Here is a 15760-nt window from a genome sequence, read left to right as displayed (position 1 = left end):
AGTTTTAAAAGAACTTTTTTCCCAAGATAGGGTAGGTTTTTCAGCATTGGGTAGCTGATGTCATCTGGTCCAGTGGAGCCCCGTGTTGCTTTGTTTAAAGCCCATTCTAGTTCTTTGAATGAAAGATTTCTATTGAAGTCAAAATCTGCATCGGTGTCAAAATCAATGGGGATTTTTTCGCATTCTGCCTTGCGAGTTTGGAAGGTAGTATCGAAGCTTTGGTTAGCTGAGGTGGAGGCAAAGAAATCTCCGAAGGCCTCTGCTATCGTTTTGCGATCATTTGTGTACTGACCGTTGATTAGAAGGTTGTATTCGTTGTTCCTTTTTTTCCCATGAAGCCTGCCAATTTTGCTCCATAATTCCTTTGACGACGTGTTGGGATTAATATCGTTGACAAATTTAATCCAGCTATTATGCTTGGCTGTTTTAATAATAGCTCTAGCATTTTTGCGAGCCCTTTGGAATTCCTCTAGCAGAGTGTGCTTAGATGGGTTATCCGGATGGGCCTTTCTTAGCTTGCGTAAGGCTTTTCTTCTGTCTTTGATAGCTTTATTTACTTCAGGTGTCCACCATGGGACGCATTTTCTACCAGGATTTCCGCTGGTTCTAGGAATGTGCCGAATTGCAACCTCAAGGACGGCTTGGGAAAAGTCCTCGGGTGTCCAATCTTGTTTGGCTGAGAGGCAGCTTTCAATGTCACATTGATAGCCAGCCCAGTTTGCATATTCAAATTTCCATCTAGGCCTTGTTGAAACTTCTGGAGAAGGTTGGCCAAGGGAAATACATATTGGGAGATGATCGCTGTTGCAGCAATCATCGTGAGTGTTCCATGAAAGCTTTGAACAAAGTTGAGGGGATACGATGGTGAGATCTATGGCCGAAGAAGAGCCAGAAGCAGAATTGATTCTGGTGTGTTGGCCGTTGTTCAGAAGAGTGAGAGTATTATCGGAGAGAAAATCCTCTAAAATGGAACCTCTTCGATTGAGGTATGAACATCCCCAGGCGTATGAGTGAGCATTGAAATCACCCATAAGGAGAACTGGGGAGGGAAGTTGGTTAGAAGATGGTCCAGTTGATTCCGTAGAAGAGCCGGGTCGGACGTAGGAGAAATGTATATGCTGGCTACTGTGATTGGAAAAGGAAGGTTTATTCGTATTGCCACTGCTTGTAGAGCGGTGTTAACGGGGAGAAAATTGTGGGGGGTGCCGATTTTTATTGAAGTTGCAACCCCGTTGAATGAAGGGTTGGGTCCTTCTTTGAAATAAGTGGTGTATCCTTTGATAGAATCTTTGTGAAAATTTCTCTGCGTCATAGTCTCTTGAAGAGCTATGATTGTGGGATTATATTTATAAATTAATGTTTGTAATTCCGGAAAATTTCTTTGGAGACTTCGAATGTTCCATTGAATAGCTAGTTTGCTCGTTGGAGTGAATGTATTGACGAGTAAGGTGGATCTTATTTCCCCTTTGAAGGGGTGCTGTTCTTTCCGGATTTCTTGTCATTTTTGTTTGGGGTGGAGGAAGTTAGTGTTTTTGTCGTTTTCTTGTTGTTGTTTTGTTTGTTGTTGTTTTGTGTGTTGTTGTTTTGTGTATTGTTATTGTGTGTGTTGTTGTTTTGTGTGTTGTTGTTTTGTGTGTTGGTGTTTTGTGTGTTTTGGTTTTGTGTGTTATTTTGTGTGTTGTTTTTTTGTGGTGTGGTTTCCGTTGATTCCTGATTGTTTCGTGTCTTCTTTCTTTGTTTCTCTTTATTTTGTCGAAGTTCATCTTCCGAGGTTTTTAGCTCCTCTGAAGATGTGTCTTTGGAAGATATCTTCCTTTTGGTTTTCCTTGGAGCCTCAGAGATTGCCATAGAAACATCGGAATCATATTCTGATTCGGTGGTCGAGGTATCGGTTTCCGTGATAGTGGTGTCTATTGAAGATGGAGTGCTTTCGCGACTCGCGTCGGAATTTGTCAAGGCGGAGGTGCATTGACATTTGCATTTACTGCAGCTAGCAGTGGGTGTTTCAGTTTGAAGGGTGTTCAGCCTGTTTTGCAGGACACTAGAATAAGTTTGTCCATTGTTTTGAATATTGAATAGATCTTTGGCTTCTTTATAAGAGATGCCTGGATCTATTCTAATTTTTGTAATGTTGTTCTCTTTGAGCCATACAGGGCATTTCCTGCTAGAAGAGGAATGGTTCCCTTGGCAGTTAACACAGTATGCGATATCATTGCACGTCTCAATTTCTGTTTCCGATTCGTGTTCTTTACCGCAGTTTCGACAAAGTGGGTTTTCATGCTGGCATCGTTTTGATGTGTGTCCAAAACGGAAACATTTAAAACACTGCATCGGGTTCGGGTAAAAATTCCTAGTCCCGATGCGAAGATATCCGAAGGAAATTGTTTCTGGGATTACTGTGCCACGAATGGTCAAAATCAGTGTGGCTGTAGGTATGATTTCGTCGTTCTCTTTCCTAGTGATCCGCTTGACTTCGATCACTTTTTGGTCGGCAAGTTCGGTAAGAATTTCGGTTTCCTTTAAATTAATTACTTCTCTGCAGGTGACAACGCATTTGAGTTGATTTAGTGTTGGGTGATAGATTACCTCGACAGGTGTCTTATCAATTAATTGGGTAATAAGAAGTAGCTTACCTATAGTGTCTTCATCTCTGGATGTTAAGACATATTGCATCCTCTTCTTGTCGTCTCGTGAAGGCCTCGCGCTATCGAAATCTTTAACGGCATTGGTGATTGTTTTCCTAACAATGAACGGGTTGGTTGGTAGCACGTTCTCTCCGGTAGCACGTAGGAGCAAAATTTGCAGGTTCCCGTTATTAGGATCGGCCCACTTTGGAGCGGTGCGTTGGGTCGGTTTCCCTTGATATAAATTTGTAGCTCGGCCTCCTGGAGGCCCAGAGCTACTGGATGCCATGGTGTTGCCTGGCTACACCGTGGGTATAGCCGGCAGAATGGTTCTAGTAAGCACAAGAATTGGTAAGCACTATTCGGATATGTGCCCGAAAAATATTTTTAACAACACTGGTTCGGGAGATAAAACACTCCGAAGAACGCAAAAAACCACTTTTATAGTAAAAGTAAAAAAACAAGAGAAATACACTATGGAATTTATGTTGTTTACAACTTTTGGTCCTGAAGGGCTAAATCACTTCACCGTGCGTATTTGCGAGCATATATTTACACTAATCGTATGGTAATAAATTTATTTAGTCACTGAAACAAGCGCGAAAGAGAACAGCGTCGGTGACGCCACAAAAGCGCGCGCTTTTCCGGCTGGCCGGTAAGCGCACACTCTCCACGGTCGAAAACGAGCTGATGCCTTTTCTTATTCGCCTTCTGCTGCCACGCTAAATGAATCTGCTTCAAAATCGCCAACGGGAGACGTCCCAGTCTGCTGTCCAAAACGCCAAAACGCCGAGCTGAAAAAGACGACCTTCTCGGTCGGAGGTAAAAATCAGTATGAATGAATGTATTTTTTTGCCATCGCTGCCTTATAACGCTCATTCGTTCGTCTCGTTGGACTCGCCCCTTTAGCTGAGTCTGCCGATTTTTCTCTATCCTGTGAGCGTGTACCGCTAAAGTACAAAACGCGCGGATCCGCTGAAAAATATATCATTCTCTTTCAAAACGTAAATCAGTGTGGCTGTATGGCTTCGTTTCACATCACATCGCATCAACGGATTGGTTCCGGAGCACCAGTATACCTAATAGCGGTTATAGAATTTCGGCCGGCCATCTTTGATAAACAGAGGCCGCATTGTCTTCCATCAGGACAACGCCAGGCCACACACTTCTTTGGTGACGCGCCAGAAGCTCCGGGAGCTCGGATGGGAGGTTCTTTTGCATCCGCCGTATAGTCCGGACCTTGCACCAAGTGACTACCACCTGTTTTTGTCCATGGCGAACGAGTTAGGTAGTCAGAAGTTAGCCACAAAAGAGGCCTGTGAAAATTGGCTATCCGAGTTTTTTGCCAATAAGGAAGCGAGCTTCTATAACAGGGGTAGTATGAAGTTGGCATCTCGTTGGGAACAAGTCATCAAACAAAACGGCGCATATTTGACGCATATGAAACAGATGATTGTAACTAATTTTATGAACAAATGAAAATTCAAAAAAAATACCGCAGGACTTTTTTGACAGCCTAATATTACTTACTAAGGAATCTAGCACTAGCTAATTCTGGTTGGTGTTCTTGACATTCCCTTGAATGTTGGCCATCTGATCCGCCAACTGGGTCATCAGTGCCTGTTGGTTGGAAAGCAGCTGCAAGATCGTCTCCTTGAACGGTTGATCCATGTTGCTGCCTGGTGGCACCGGTGGTTGTGGTAACGGCATGGGAAACACGTGGATGGAACACGACGCGGCGTTTTCGACCTGTTTTCACGAAAAACGGGAAACTACCGGCACGACTTTTCTTACAGCCTCGTCGCCACTTTGTTACGATGTGAGAGTAAACCGAGGAAGTAACGTAACAAACGAATAAACATGTATTTCACGTATTAAGAGTTAAAAGTACAATTGTATACTGCGTTCTCAGTCGACTATAGGTATAATGATAATCACGATCATTTCTCTTCAATCGCCTCCGGTTTTTTGACGGGTGCCGGCTGTGATCGTAACAGAACAGGGTCGCACTCCAACAATACGTGTTTATCAGCTTCCCGAATCCGATATTGGTGGAACATTTCGCGTATGTCCGCTTTGAAGCCACCGGTCGTTCTCTAAACTGCTGAATTATGGCTGGCAGCGATGTTAAAAGATCCGGTCCAGAAAGCAGTATGGAATTTAACGACGTTCCATTCACTTGAGCCGCCGCGTCTAAAACCAAACGTATCTTGCCAGGTTTGTTTGGATTGACAACAACGCCGAGAGGTAGGTACCAAACCTTCTTGGGATTCACCGACGCCATCTCTTCATCCGTCAACTTATGCGCATACTGCTTCGTTTGGTATTTTTTGATTTTTCGGCATACAGCCTGTTCGAGGGAAGGATCCTTCTTCAGTCGTCGCTCGAGACCACCCAACCTCTTTAGCGCCATAGGGTAGCTGTCAGGCAGCTCGAAATCATCCCGCTTAAATAATAATCCGGTTTCGAAACGACCATCAACAAGAACGGTTGTTCTCTTCAGCAAATCTCTAGCTCGATGAACTTCATCCGATTCAGACAGTTCGCTCACTGTGACTTCAGCTTCTTCTACGACGAAGTACTCACGCATCACGTCATGCAGTTCCTTGTTCGTAAGCTCGCGGTGACAGCCTAAAAAGCCTTCAATGTGCGAAGCTCCCCGAGGTCCGTAGATTGTCCAACCGAGGAGAGACCTAACAGCGATTGGCTCGTTGATGTTTCCGATTCTTGATTCCAAAGCTGCCATCAGATGGATATTGTTACGTCCGATCAGAATCTTTGGCTCCTCTCCTGCTTGGTTAGCCGAGTACAGTCCTTGAAGGTGCGGATATTGACCGATAATCTCTCTGAAATTCACGTGCTGTCTCGGAAGGTACAGCTTCTTCACCGTACGAGCTTCGTTTAAGGCCAATCGTTGCCCAGTTGTATCACCCACTCGTGCTTCGTCGCAGCCGAAAGTTTCTCGACTAGTTCCTGTATTAGGATCGGGTTCACCAGGTGATCTTGGAGGTTAGCTGCTTCCAAATGGTCACATAATTCTTGGACCGCCATCCCGAAAGAAATAAAAGTTTCTAATCGGTCGCTTCTCAGAGCATCCGCCTTCCGGACCTTATTTAGAAGCGCGTGAATCAACTGCTCGGGTCTGCCGTACAGCATCCGGAGCGTTTTAATCACCTGTGGCACGAAATTTGGCAAAAGTAGTCGACTGCGAACGGATTCGAGTGCTGGACCATTCAGGCACTCTTGAAGGCGGACAAGATTCTCGACATTACTGAATCCACAGGCATCCGTTGAGTTTATATAGCTGCTGTAAAATAGCGGCCATTCTTCAATTCTTCCGGTAAACGTAGGTAGCTTCTTGGTAAGGATTTGACGAGCGGCGCGTTGTGCCCTGGTAGGCCCCGACCCGTCTCGAGAACTGGTCGTCGACGTTGACAATACGTCCTCAGTTCTCTGGCTTTCATCCCTAACGGATTCTTGCTTGCGGAATTGACGGTTGACCTGTTGATACTGGAGTGGGACGACATGTCTCGGCTGTCGCGGTACCTCCGGATTCCGCTTGGGCGTTTGGTCCTCGTAAACTTTCAGAACCTCGTTCACGTTTTCGTTGAGAGCCGCTGCTTTCGTATCCGGATTGACATGGTGGATTAGCCAGTCGTGCACTTTTTCCCGGTTGTCGTGTTCGGAAAAGTCGTCCAAATATTCTCCCCCAACGGCGCCGTCTTCGCTTCCTATTTCTTCCAACACCAATTGGTGACGTTCACGCTGATGCTATTCTTGTAGAGTGCGCTGCTTCCGCTGAAATTCAATTTCTTCTGCCAGCTGCTTCTCTAGCATCTCCTTCTCCTGAGCCAGTCGCCTCTCCTGCAGCTCCTTCTCCTGCTGGAATCGTTTTTGCGCTATCAACTGCTCAATTTCCAACTTCCTCTCGCGGATTAGCTTTTCCGCCTCTAGCTGTTTCTCCTTCATCGCCAATTCCTCTTCCATCCGACGCATTTCAAGCTCCATAACAGCGGAACGTTTGCTGACTCTTGAAACAAGCGATTTGTAATCGCTCCCTCGGATGGCGGAATTTCTCACTCTGCGTCTTGGTTCCGAGATAATCGTTCGAGTCGTAGACGTGGTTATGTTACCGGTAGGTGGTTGATTGTCGAGAGCCACGAACTGAGGTAAGGGTTTCGGAACAGTTCCGGTCGCGGATTTGCTACCGCACTTTTTCCCCTTTTTCTCCCTCTTCGCGGCACATTCCGAGCATCGGAAATCACGATGTTCCACACCGGGTGATTCATTCACGCAAGCGAAATGCAACCATGTCTCGCAGTCGTCGCAGGCAACCATCTGTTCGTTGTCCGGGCCATTACATAAGCGGCAGCTTCCCATCTCAAAGTGAGGATAGGTAAATCTTATGAGAAATGTTGAGAATTGAAAACTCCTTTTGTAGCAGTTCGGTTTGAATCTGCTCAAACTAGAAACATATAAGTTTATTTTAGTTCGAGATTATAAAGGTAAGTATGTTTGTTTACGTACATATTTAGTTTCTTCTACTGCGGAAAAATGTGCCTGGATTCTATGATGCTTCTGTCTATGTTTCCAAGCGCTGTGTAAGTAAGGTTTGTAATTAACTGAAGGAATAACAAAATGGCCTAAATCAACTCACATTTAGTATTCCTGAAACTAATTACGGAAACGGAATTACGTTCTAATTAATTTTAGTTTGAATAAAATAAATAAACCACGAATTTAATCTCTAGACTCACCTAGAACTTTTCAGTCTTGATCTGGATTGTTCTTGGATCGGAAAAAGAATGGCTTCCTTTGACGTTTTTCGCTCAAACTGTTTTCCGGTTGCCAGGGCTGCTGTCACTCAGACGAAGTGAATTCGGCCACTTGGGTTTCAGTGCCCAGTGGTTTCAACAATACCTTTCCACTACCTTTGGGAATGCTTTTCTGTGTAACTGTGAAGACTCTAGGCAGCACTCGCGCACCAGTCGTATCCCACGGTCGAAAACTTTCATTTGTGTACCTATCTCTTTCTTATTAATCAAATTTACCACATCGTAGTCTCTGTGACCGAAAAGTCGGTGCCACGTATGCTGGCAAAATTCGTTGTGTCGAGGAACACCAGAAACCATAGACTTCTCACTGCACTTCAGCAAATACATACTACCATAAAGGTCTGCAACGGCCACCGTATGTTGGACACGACATTCATGTGAATCAAACACAACGGAAAAACTTCTTTCTTACCGCCGTTGCCGACACCTGCAGCAACTGTTTTCTTCCCGTTGGCCATTGTGACATCCACCCCTAATTCCGGAACACGATCGGGTTTGAAATTAGCACGATGTTGCATTCTGTGACCCGAACGAGATCGACTTGTAAAATCCATCCGAAATTCAAACATTCTAAAATTCATCCGAGATATAAACCTAATCGACATATGCAGAAAGGTGTTCCATTGCCTTGAGGCGAATCAAAATTGTTTGATATTGATGATATATTATTATTAGCGGAAATACTTGGAAAATTACAAAAAAAATTGTTAAGTCAGGGTGAGATAAGTAATCTAGTAATAATTTTCATTCGTATTTCAACAATTTAAAACTGCATTGGGGCATGTTAATGTGATAGAGAGTAAGCTGCATAATACGGATGAATTATTTTTATGTTTGTTTGGGTTATAGCAATGCTGCCACCTTTGCATATGTCGAATGAGTTTGAATCCCGGACGGATTTTAGAATGCAGAAGTCGATCTCGTTCGGATTGCAGAATGGAAAGTCGATCTCGATCGTATTAGAATTTCCAAACTCGTTCGAATTCCGGGATAGAGGTGATCGACTTGCACGTATTCCACCAGCTCAGTGAAAAACATTCGATTGCTTGTCATATGCTGCGACGCACCACTATCCATGAACTAAAGGCTGATTTAGACGATGCCAGTCAGCGCTCTAGTTGAGGTATCCAGTGAACAGAGAACAGACACTCTGTCCAAGTTACTTGTACCAGTATCGAACAAGTAATTGGCCTCTAACTTGAACAGAGTGTCTGTTCTCTATTCACTGGATACTTCAACTGGAGCGCTGACTGGCATCGTCTAAATCAGCCTTAACACCGCTTGAATTCGCTCGTCGAAAAACACTTCGTTTCATCGTCGGTTGCACCTACGTCTGCGATTGCTCTAAACAACATGGATGCACCGGCGCCTGATCTGCTTTTGGTACTCTAGAACTCGTCTGTGGCGCTTGTTGCTTCGACTTACTCTCCTCTTCCTTCTGAGAAGCAAGATATTTCCGGCAATTCTTACGAAAATGGCCCGGCTTTCCACAAAAAAGCAGCCGCAGCCTTCGATTCGATTGTTGTTTTCAGCCCTTTACTTTCATCGGAACAACTTCCTCGATCGATTCTTTTCTGGTATTCATCACGATGTTTTGATTTCACCAATTCCATCGTAATATCCTCTTCGGGACGGCTCTTGAGCGCAGTCACTGTATGTATGTATGTATGTTTCTGGTAAAGTTCGCAAAACCATTGCGCCTTTCATTTCCTGCTCGAGATCCAAATTAGCAGCTTGCAGTCGATCGAACAATTATTCGATTACATTAAGGGAGGCCCCGGTCTGGAAAATCGAAAAAAATCGAAAAATATTTTTTGCATTTTTGGGAAGCTTATGTCCTCAGAAATGTTGTCCCGAAAGGATTTCGACATTTGATTTCGTTGAAAAGTTACAGCCAAAAGTATGAAGTCACCTCAAGGGACATAGTATTGCTGTACGAATTTTTAAACGTGTTTTTCTCGGAACCATGTTTTTTCAACTGGTAGTATCGATACCTCAGGGTCTACTCGACCGATTTGGCTGAAATTTTTTATCAACTTGTAAAAATGTATTATCTAAAGCGTTACATAGCCGTTTTTTGATATCTCAAGTTCCCAGTTTTTATGAACTTCTAAACAGCGATTTTTTATGAAAAATAAATCATTTTTAACGCCATTTTGGCAATTTTCCGAATTTGCAAAAAACTCCTATGTAACGCTTTAGGTATTGTCCTAAGGTTTCAAAATATTCATTGGAATTTGTTCTACGACACCCCGTTGCTTCAAAATCGATACCACCAGCATGCCCCCGATTTTCAGACAGCATCTACGCATCCAGCTGTCTACAGCGTAATGTTTATGAATGTGAATTCCAATTGAAAGGTAAATAATGATATTTATATAATCTTGCTCCGAAACATCCTCATAAAATGAAGATAGCTTTCGAACAAATTGATCCAGTCGTTCTTTAATCGTCAGAATAAGATTTTCCATTTGAATAGTCGCAAAAATCCTTATGGTCTCAATTATGCCTTTTTGTTCGAACGATGAGATCTGCACCCCTCAAGTCATGCCCTGGATGCGGTTCGCACCTCCTGCACCCCTCCCAGACGACACCAGTTCTTCGCGTACAGCAATTTCACCTGATCTTCCAACAGGCGGATTTTAGAAGAGAGAGCACACGTACAAATAGGCCACCTGTGTTTGTTCTACTTTTTCATCTATTCTAGTTCGATGCGCGGGAATGATGCTTGAATTTAGGGGTTGTGAATGAATCGAGCGATGCAGTTGTTTAGTCAAAATGCAAACCGACTCTACTCTCAGCAGCTTCACTTCGATTAGAAGTGCTTCGGTAGTCGCTGGCAACAAAATGTGATTTGACTAGAAAATGGATTGACTAGTGTTGAGTAGCGAGGATGACTGGTGAACTAGTTCAGTCAGTGGTTATTTTAACTTTTAACTAATGAATGCAAATCTGCCTCTTCATTTAACTGACTTCAATCCACACTTCCCCTGACACTAATTTTATACACGCGTACGCAGTCTTATTTCACGTCCATATAAAGAGGAACGAAAACTTGATTTCTGATGCAACAAAGTAGTTACCCCATCAGTGGACGGTTTATTGTCTATCCATCGTGTAAGAAATCGAAAGAATTTGTTATTCCAACAGGAATGGTAGGCAAACGAAGGTCAAGATCAGAATCACGTGTTTTCCCTATTTCATTCATAGCTTCTAGATCAGCTGGTGCGTAGATTTTTATCGCTTGAAACGAGCATATGTTTGACTAAGCTGGGAATATAGTTTAGAATTTAGTACACACATAGAACCAAAACAAACCATAAAATAGGCGAGCGCGCGAGCAATCGTAAAACCAAAGGCCGGTTGTGGCTGGAACAGAAACAAAAGGATCATTCATATCGATATTCGCTCTGATTCTTGACCGAGTGACACATAGAATTTTTGACTATATGAAGAAGCATTACTCACTTTCTCCTTCACTCCCAGTGTTTGACTTAGGATTAGGATATATCATATAAGCAAAAATTCTGTATAAAAACCCGACCAAAATTGAACAAAGTAAGTAAGCAAACTTCAAATGATACCATAAAGGTGGTGCGCACATGCCAAATTAGAAATTAGGAACATTGAGCTTGAGCTTGAGCTTGGGTAGACTGTACAATTCGTAGTTGCTCTTCGTGATTGACTTGAACCAACCAAATTGCACAAAGAACACACAGAATGACGCTTGGGACTAGCAAATCATTCTCGTTGTGCAATTTTCGGTGATTCGAGCTTTAAATTGTCAATAACGACGCCGTCCTTACAGTCACCAGGGGAAGGGAAGGAATGTTAGTATGATAACCGCCGCCCAAAGGCCAGAAGGGTCGCCTCTATAGCGTGGTTCCCTAGCGATTATCATGGAAGGGATAGTTGTTAGTGGGAGGAGGTAAGAATCAGGATTCACTGTGGTAAGTGATGTGATTATGTAAACGCGAATTATCAGCCACTCGACGAAATGAAATTCTGAAAATTCTACTTGTCACAACACGCGGTAAAGATTATCTTTAGGTATCCTGATAAGGAAAGCCTGTGTTGTTAATATTTATAGCACGTACTTTGAGAATTTTAGACAATTTGAAAAAATTCTATGATCATTCTATGAGTTTCTACGAGTTTCATCATCCTTCGAACGAAGTGTATGAATATCGCACAATTATATCCACATATACCATAAATAACTACAGGTAAACACACAAATCGATGACCGTCAGAAAGGAAATATGAGATCTGGGAACACAATATAAAAAACTGAATTAGGAAACTGAAGTCTGAATAAGGATCAAGAATCATTGACAGATAATAACAGGGGCTTCTAAAACCTCTATATACACAAACACACGAAAGGAAACGAACGATCTGTCTTTACAGTAAGTTCCCAGAATGAAGCACGTCACGACACATCGCCTCCCTCCATTCGGCGGTGGACGCCCGGCAATGTAACACAATGCAGAACATTTTCGAAGTTTCCTCATAAACCACAAAAATGCTCCATACTGCATCACACCATCAAGCAACCACCGAAATACAAGAAATGGTACATCGTGACGCATCTCACTTCGAAAACTTACTGTTAATACATTACAAAATAAGTGAAGAACTTTACAGATTTCCTGTTTGCAAAACGATTAATATTTAAAAAAAAAATCATCTGGCATCTCTGAACATCAAACGCACGAACACATAAACACCTATGGAGGAGAAACCAAATCTTCCGACCTGAACCAAACACAGGGCGCAGGGAAACACTGATTTTCACAATTTCAAATCGTTTTTTACACATGAAAATTAACACTTGGTAATGAAAAATTGAAGGGTAGAAAATAACGAAAGTGAACACGGAGCAACGAAAAACACAACCACACTCGACGCCTGCTCAATCAGATCTCAGGACTACCACCCGTCAGCACGGAGGACATTAAAACGGAGCTTTCCAACCTTGGTTATAAGCCGGTGAATGTGTTTATGATGTCTCGTCGACCAAATGACAACAGGTCATTTAGAGATCAGCTATTTGGTGCACTTCGCCAAGGGCTCCACTAGTATCAGTGCACTGAAGAAAAATTCCAGAAAATTCAGGGTTACTCCCCCGCCCCTGGTTTGTCGTACGCCAATGTTGCATTCGGCATAACCTCCGACAGTTCTGCGTTCACTACACAAGAGTTCCTCATTTTAGTGTCAGAAGTTATTACCATTATGCGCACTTGGAAAACAAAAGAAGAACAGCTACAAGCTGCACTGTCACTGATCAATAAATATGTCCCGTGAAGCAGTCAGCATTGCAAACTGGAATGCTTGCTCACTAAGAAGTAAGCACATTGAGTTACTCGATTTCCTCAACATCCCAAATTAGAAATTAGGAACATTAGCACAATAGTATGATTTGAATTAAAAAAAAAAATACAGTATCAAAGATGAAAAGCTCGGACTGTATCACTTGCACTGTAAAAATATGTATTACCAAAAACAAACAACTGAATAAAAATGCATTTAAGCTGTAAAAAAAAAAAAAAAGAACAAAGTAAGTAGTATTAGGCGGCCTTCTGCAGCCAGAAGTTCTCTTAAGTAGAATTGAGACCCGTGTTGTTCCTTGAATATATCACAGTCTTGAGTCCGCTAACGAGAGATCAGCAGCATCCAGACTTCCAACGTTCGAAGCAATAATTGTATAATTTGCGCTCGGAGTGCGTGAAGATCTTGTTCTCGTTGATCCTCCCGCTTAGTAGATTTCGACAAATTGTTCAAACTCCCGTTCGTCACGCGTTCCGTAAGGAATTAGTGTGAAGGCAGTTGAATCAACTTGTTGAAGGAATAATTTCGATTGATCGACCTCCGTTCGTTACGCGTTCCGTAAGGAATCAGTGCGAAGGCGGTTAGCTCAATTTATTGATAAAGAATACTTCTGATACACTTCCGTTCGTTACGCGTTCCGTAGGGAATTAGTGCGAAGGCGGTCTATGCAGTTTATTCTTGATAAATTCATACAACACTCTATTTCGAAATCTGTAACGTGCAAGCCAAACTCATTACGGTTGATTCCTTCGCGTAACCGAGTTTGCTGCTTCGTTCGCACGCCTACATATCGTGAACTCAAACCAAAGAACTTAGAAATTTATCAAGTATACTATAAAGATCCTCGCGTTAGTATTAGTAAATAGCGAGCGAAATAGCGCACACACATTGCACGCTATTTTATACGTGTGAGTAATTTTCGTGTATGATACAAAAAAATCTAGCTCACCTGCAGCGTATGTCAAACCACGCTGAACTCAAACATTGATGCATGCATAAATACACATGGGAAAGAGAGAAAGGAACGAATTCGTTTTGGGGGAAGTCACTTCAAAATGCGATGAAGACAATTTGACTAAAAAGAATGAAATGATATAGTCGAGTCGGTAGGGGGAGATAGCGACTAAACGCCCGATTGAGTGTTTAGTCGTTTTGGCGCATAAACTGCGTGAAGAAGCCAAGTCATTTCCGACTGAATACGGATAAAGTCAGTTAGATAGTCTGCTGACTATCCTCAGTTGATTATGACTATGCCGAGCCCTGCTCGTAACGACTGTAAAATGTTTTCTTTATTCATTCTTAGGAAGAATAAACTCTGTCGAACTTCTTCTATAAGACCAGGTGATGACCTCGCTGCTTTGTTCCATTGTAAACAAACAATGCTTTAATTTATATTCCAGTGTAATGGTATTGGTAAATACAATACATGTAGCATCAGGTTTTTAAGCCTGGAAAACAATTCAAAATTGATCTGGGCAAAACATACGTCGCACCGTCTGACACGAATCCTTTCAGACGATCCTTGTAAGAAATTCCATCCTTATGAAACTGATCAATCATTGCATTGTAAATGCTTTTATGATCAGCAGCACCAAGCGATACTGCGGCGTAAAAGTCGTCATGTACCTTAAGGTTCAAATGTAAAAAAATTCACCCGTGGAAAAAATCTGTACCAATCTGTACTTTTTGACGGAAATCTTTAACCTGTACCGTACCGTACCGTACCGTATCTTCAGTGCCGAAAAAAAAGTTCGATTTGGATGGTCCTCATGGTTTCTACGAGTACTGGCGTAATTCACGGAAGAAGGAATAGTATTTTCCAACCAGGAATTTTCGTGGAGGCTCGTGCATGGTTTGGTCGGGATTCTGTGCAACCGGAAAACTTCAGATATTGAAGGATATTGAATGAATAGCAAGGATTACATACATGTTCTGGAATCCTCTCTCCTACAGTTTTTGCATAGATATCGTCGTAGATTTTAGCAAGACAATGCCGTTATTCATACCAGCAAGGAATTTAAGCAATGAATCAAGGACCAAGAACTTGACTTATTGGACTGGCCAGCACTTGAATCCTGTTGAAAATCTTTGTGGTATCCTAGAACGCAGAATCTACGCTGAGGGGAAGCAGTACACCATAATCAAGGCCGCAATTTCGGAAACATGGGAAAATATCGAGAAATCCGTAAATAATATACCAACATGAATTTCCAGCTTATTTACCGAAATGGCGGGGTTACCAATTATTGACATGTAAATCTGCCGATTGTTTTCAATTTTTCATTGATAATACTTATGAATTTCGAAATCGTCTTATAGAAAGTGGACAGCTGAAATTATCATATTTAAGCCCAATAAACAAATAAACAAAATTGACTTTATATATACTTTATTCTAAGCATTCTACAATGTATGAATGTATCTTGTTGAAATTCTAATTGACTGTGTTACAACGAAATATATCCAAGGTCGTCTTATAGAAGTTGGACAGAGCGTATATACGCTAGTTATACGATTTAATGTTTGTTGGCGCTATACGTCAGTGGTGGCCAGCCTGCGGCCCGCGGGCGTTGTGAGTCACTCGGTTGCGAGTAAACGTCAATCGATCCGAAGAATTACGAACGCTCCCATAACACGAAATTTGACATTTGATTTGTATGTACAGAGCGACTCGCTCGTTTAAAAACAAAATAAAACTTTGAAGAAGTTAGGTTGCGAGTAGCCATGCGAATCAAATGTCAAATTTCGTGGTAAGGGTACGTTCATAATTCTTCGGAACGTTTGGCGTTTGCTCGCAACTGAGTAACTGACAACGTATAAACCAGGCTTAACCGCTGGAAACTTTTTCAGGAGTCTTATGAGAGAGAACAGGATGTATGTATGCGTGAGTTCATAAGAGAGAGAAAGTTTGGGAGGAGCCGATCTGGCGTGGAGGTAACATCCATACTTCTCACGCTCAAGATCACGAGT

General features: G+C 42.4%; 1 protein-coding gene across 1 annotated transcript; it reads right to left on the bottom strand.

The window, feature by feature from the left end:
• Window positions 1-4030: 4030 nt before the first annotated feature.
• On the bottom strand, window positions 4031-8102 carry LOC129762054 (uncharacterized). The gene is made up of 2 exons (XM_055760034.1): window positions 7152-8102; window positions 4031-7089 (listed from the first exon to the last, which is right to left on the bottom strand). Exon 2 carries the CDS (start codon window positions 7002-7004, stop codon window positions 6396-6398), a length of 609 nt encoding a protein of 202 aa, XP_055616009.1. The 5' UTR covers window positions 7005-7089; window positions 7152-8102; the 3' UTR covers window positions 4031-6395.
• Between the last annotated feature and the right edge of the window lie 7658 nt (window positions 8103-15760).

Source organism: Toxorhynchites rutilus, chromosome 1 (assembly GCF_029784135.1).
Source record: "Toxorhynchites rutilus septentrionalis strain SRP chromosome 1, ASM2978413v1, whole genome shotgun sequence".
NCBI classification, from domain to species: domain Eukaryota; kingdom Metazoa; phylum Arthropoda; class Insecta; order Diptera; family Culicidae; genus Toxorhynchites; species Toxorhynchites rutilus.
The sequence above is the reverse complement of the archived record's forward strand: the minus strand, read 5'-3'. Positions and strand labels throughout refer to the sequence as shown.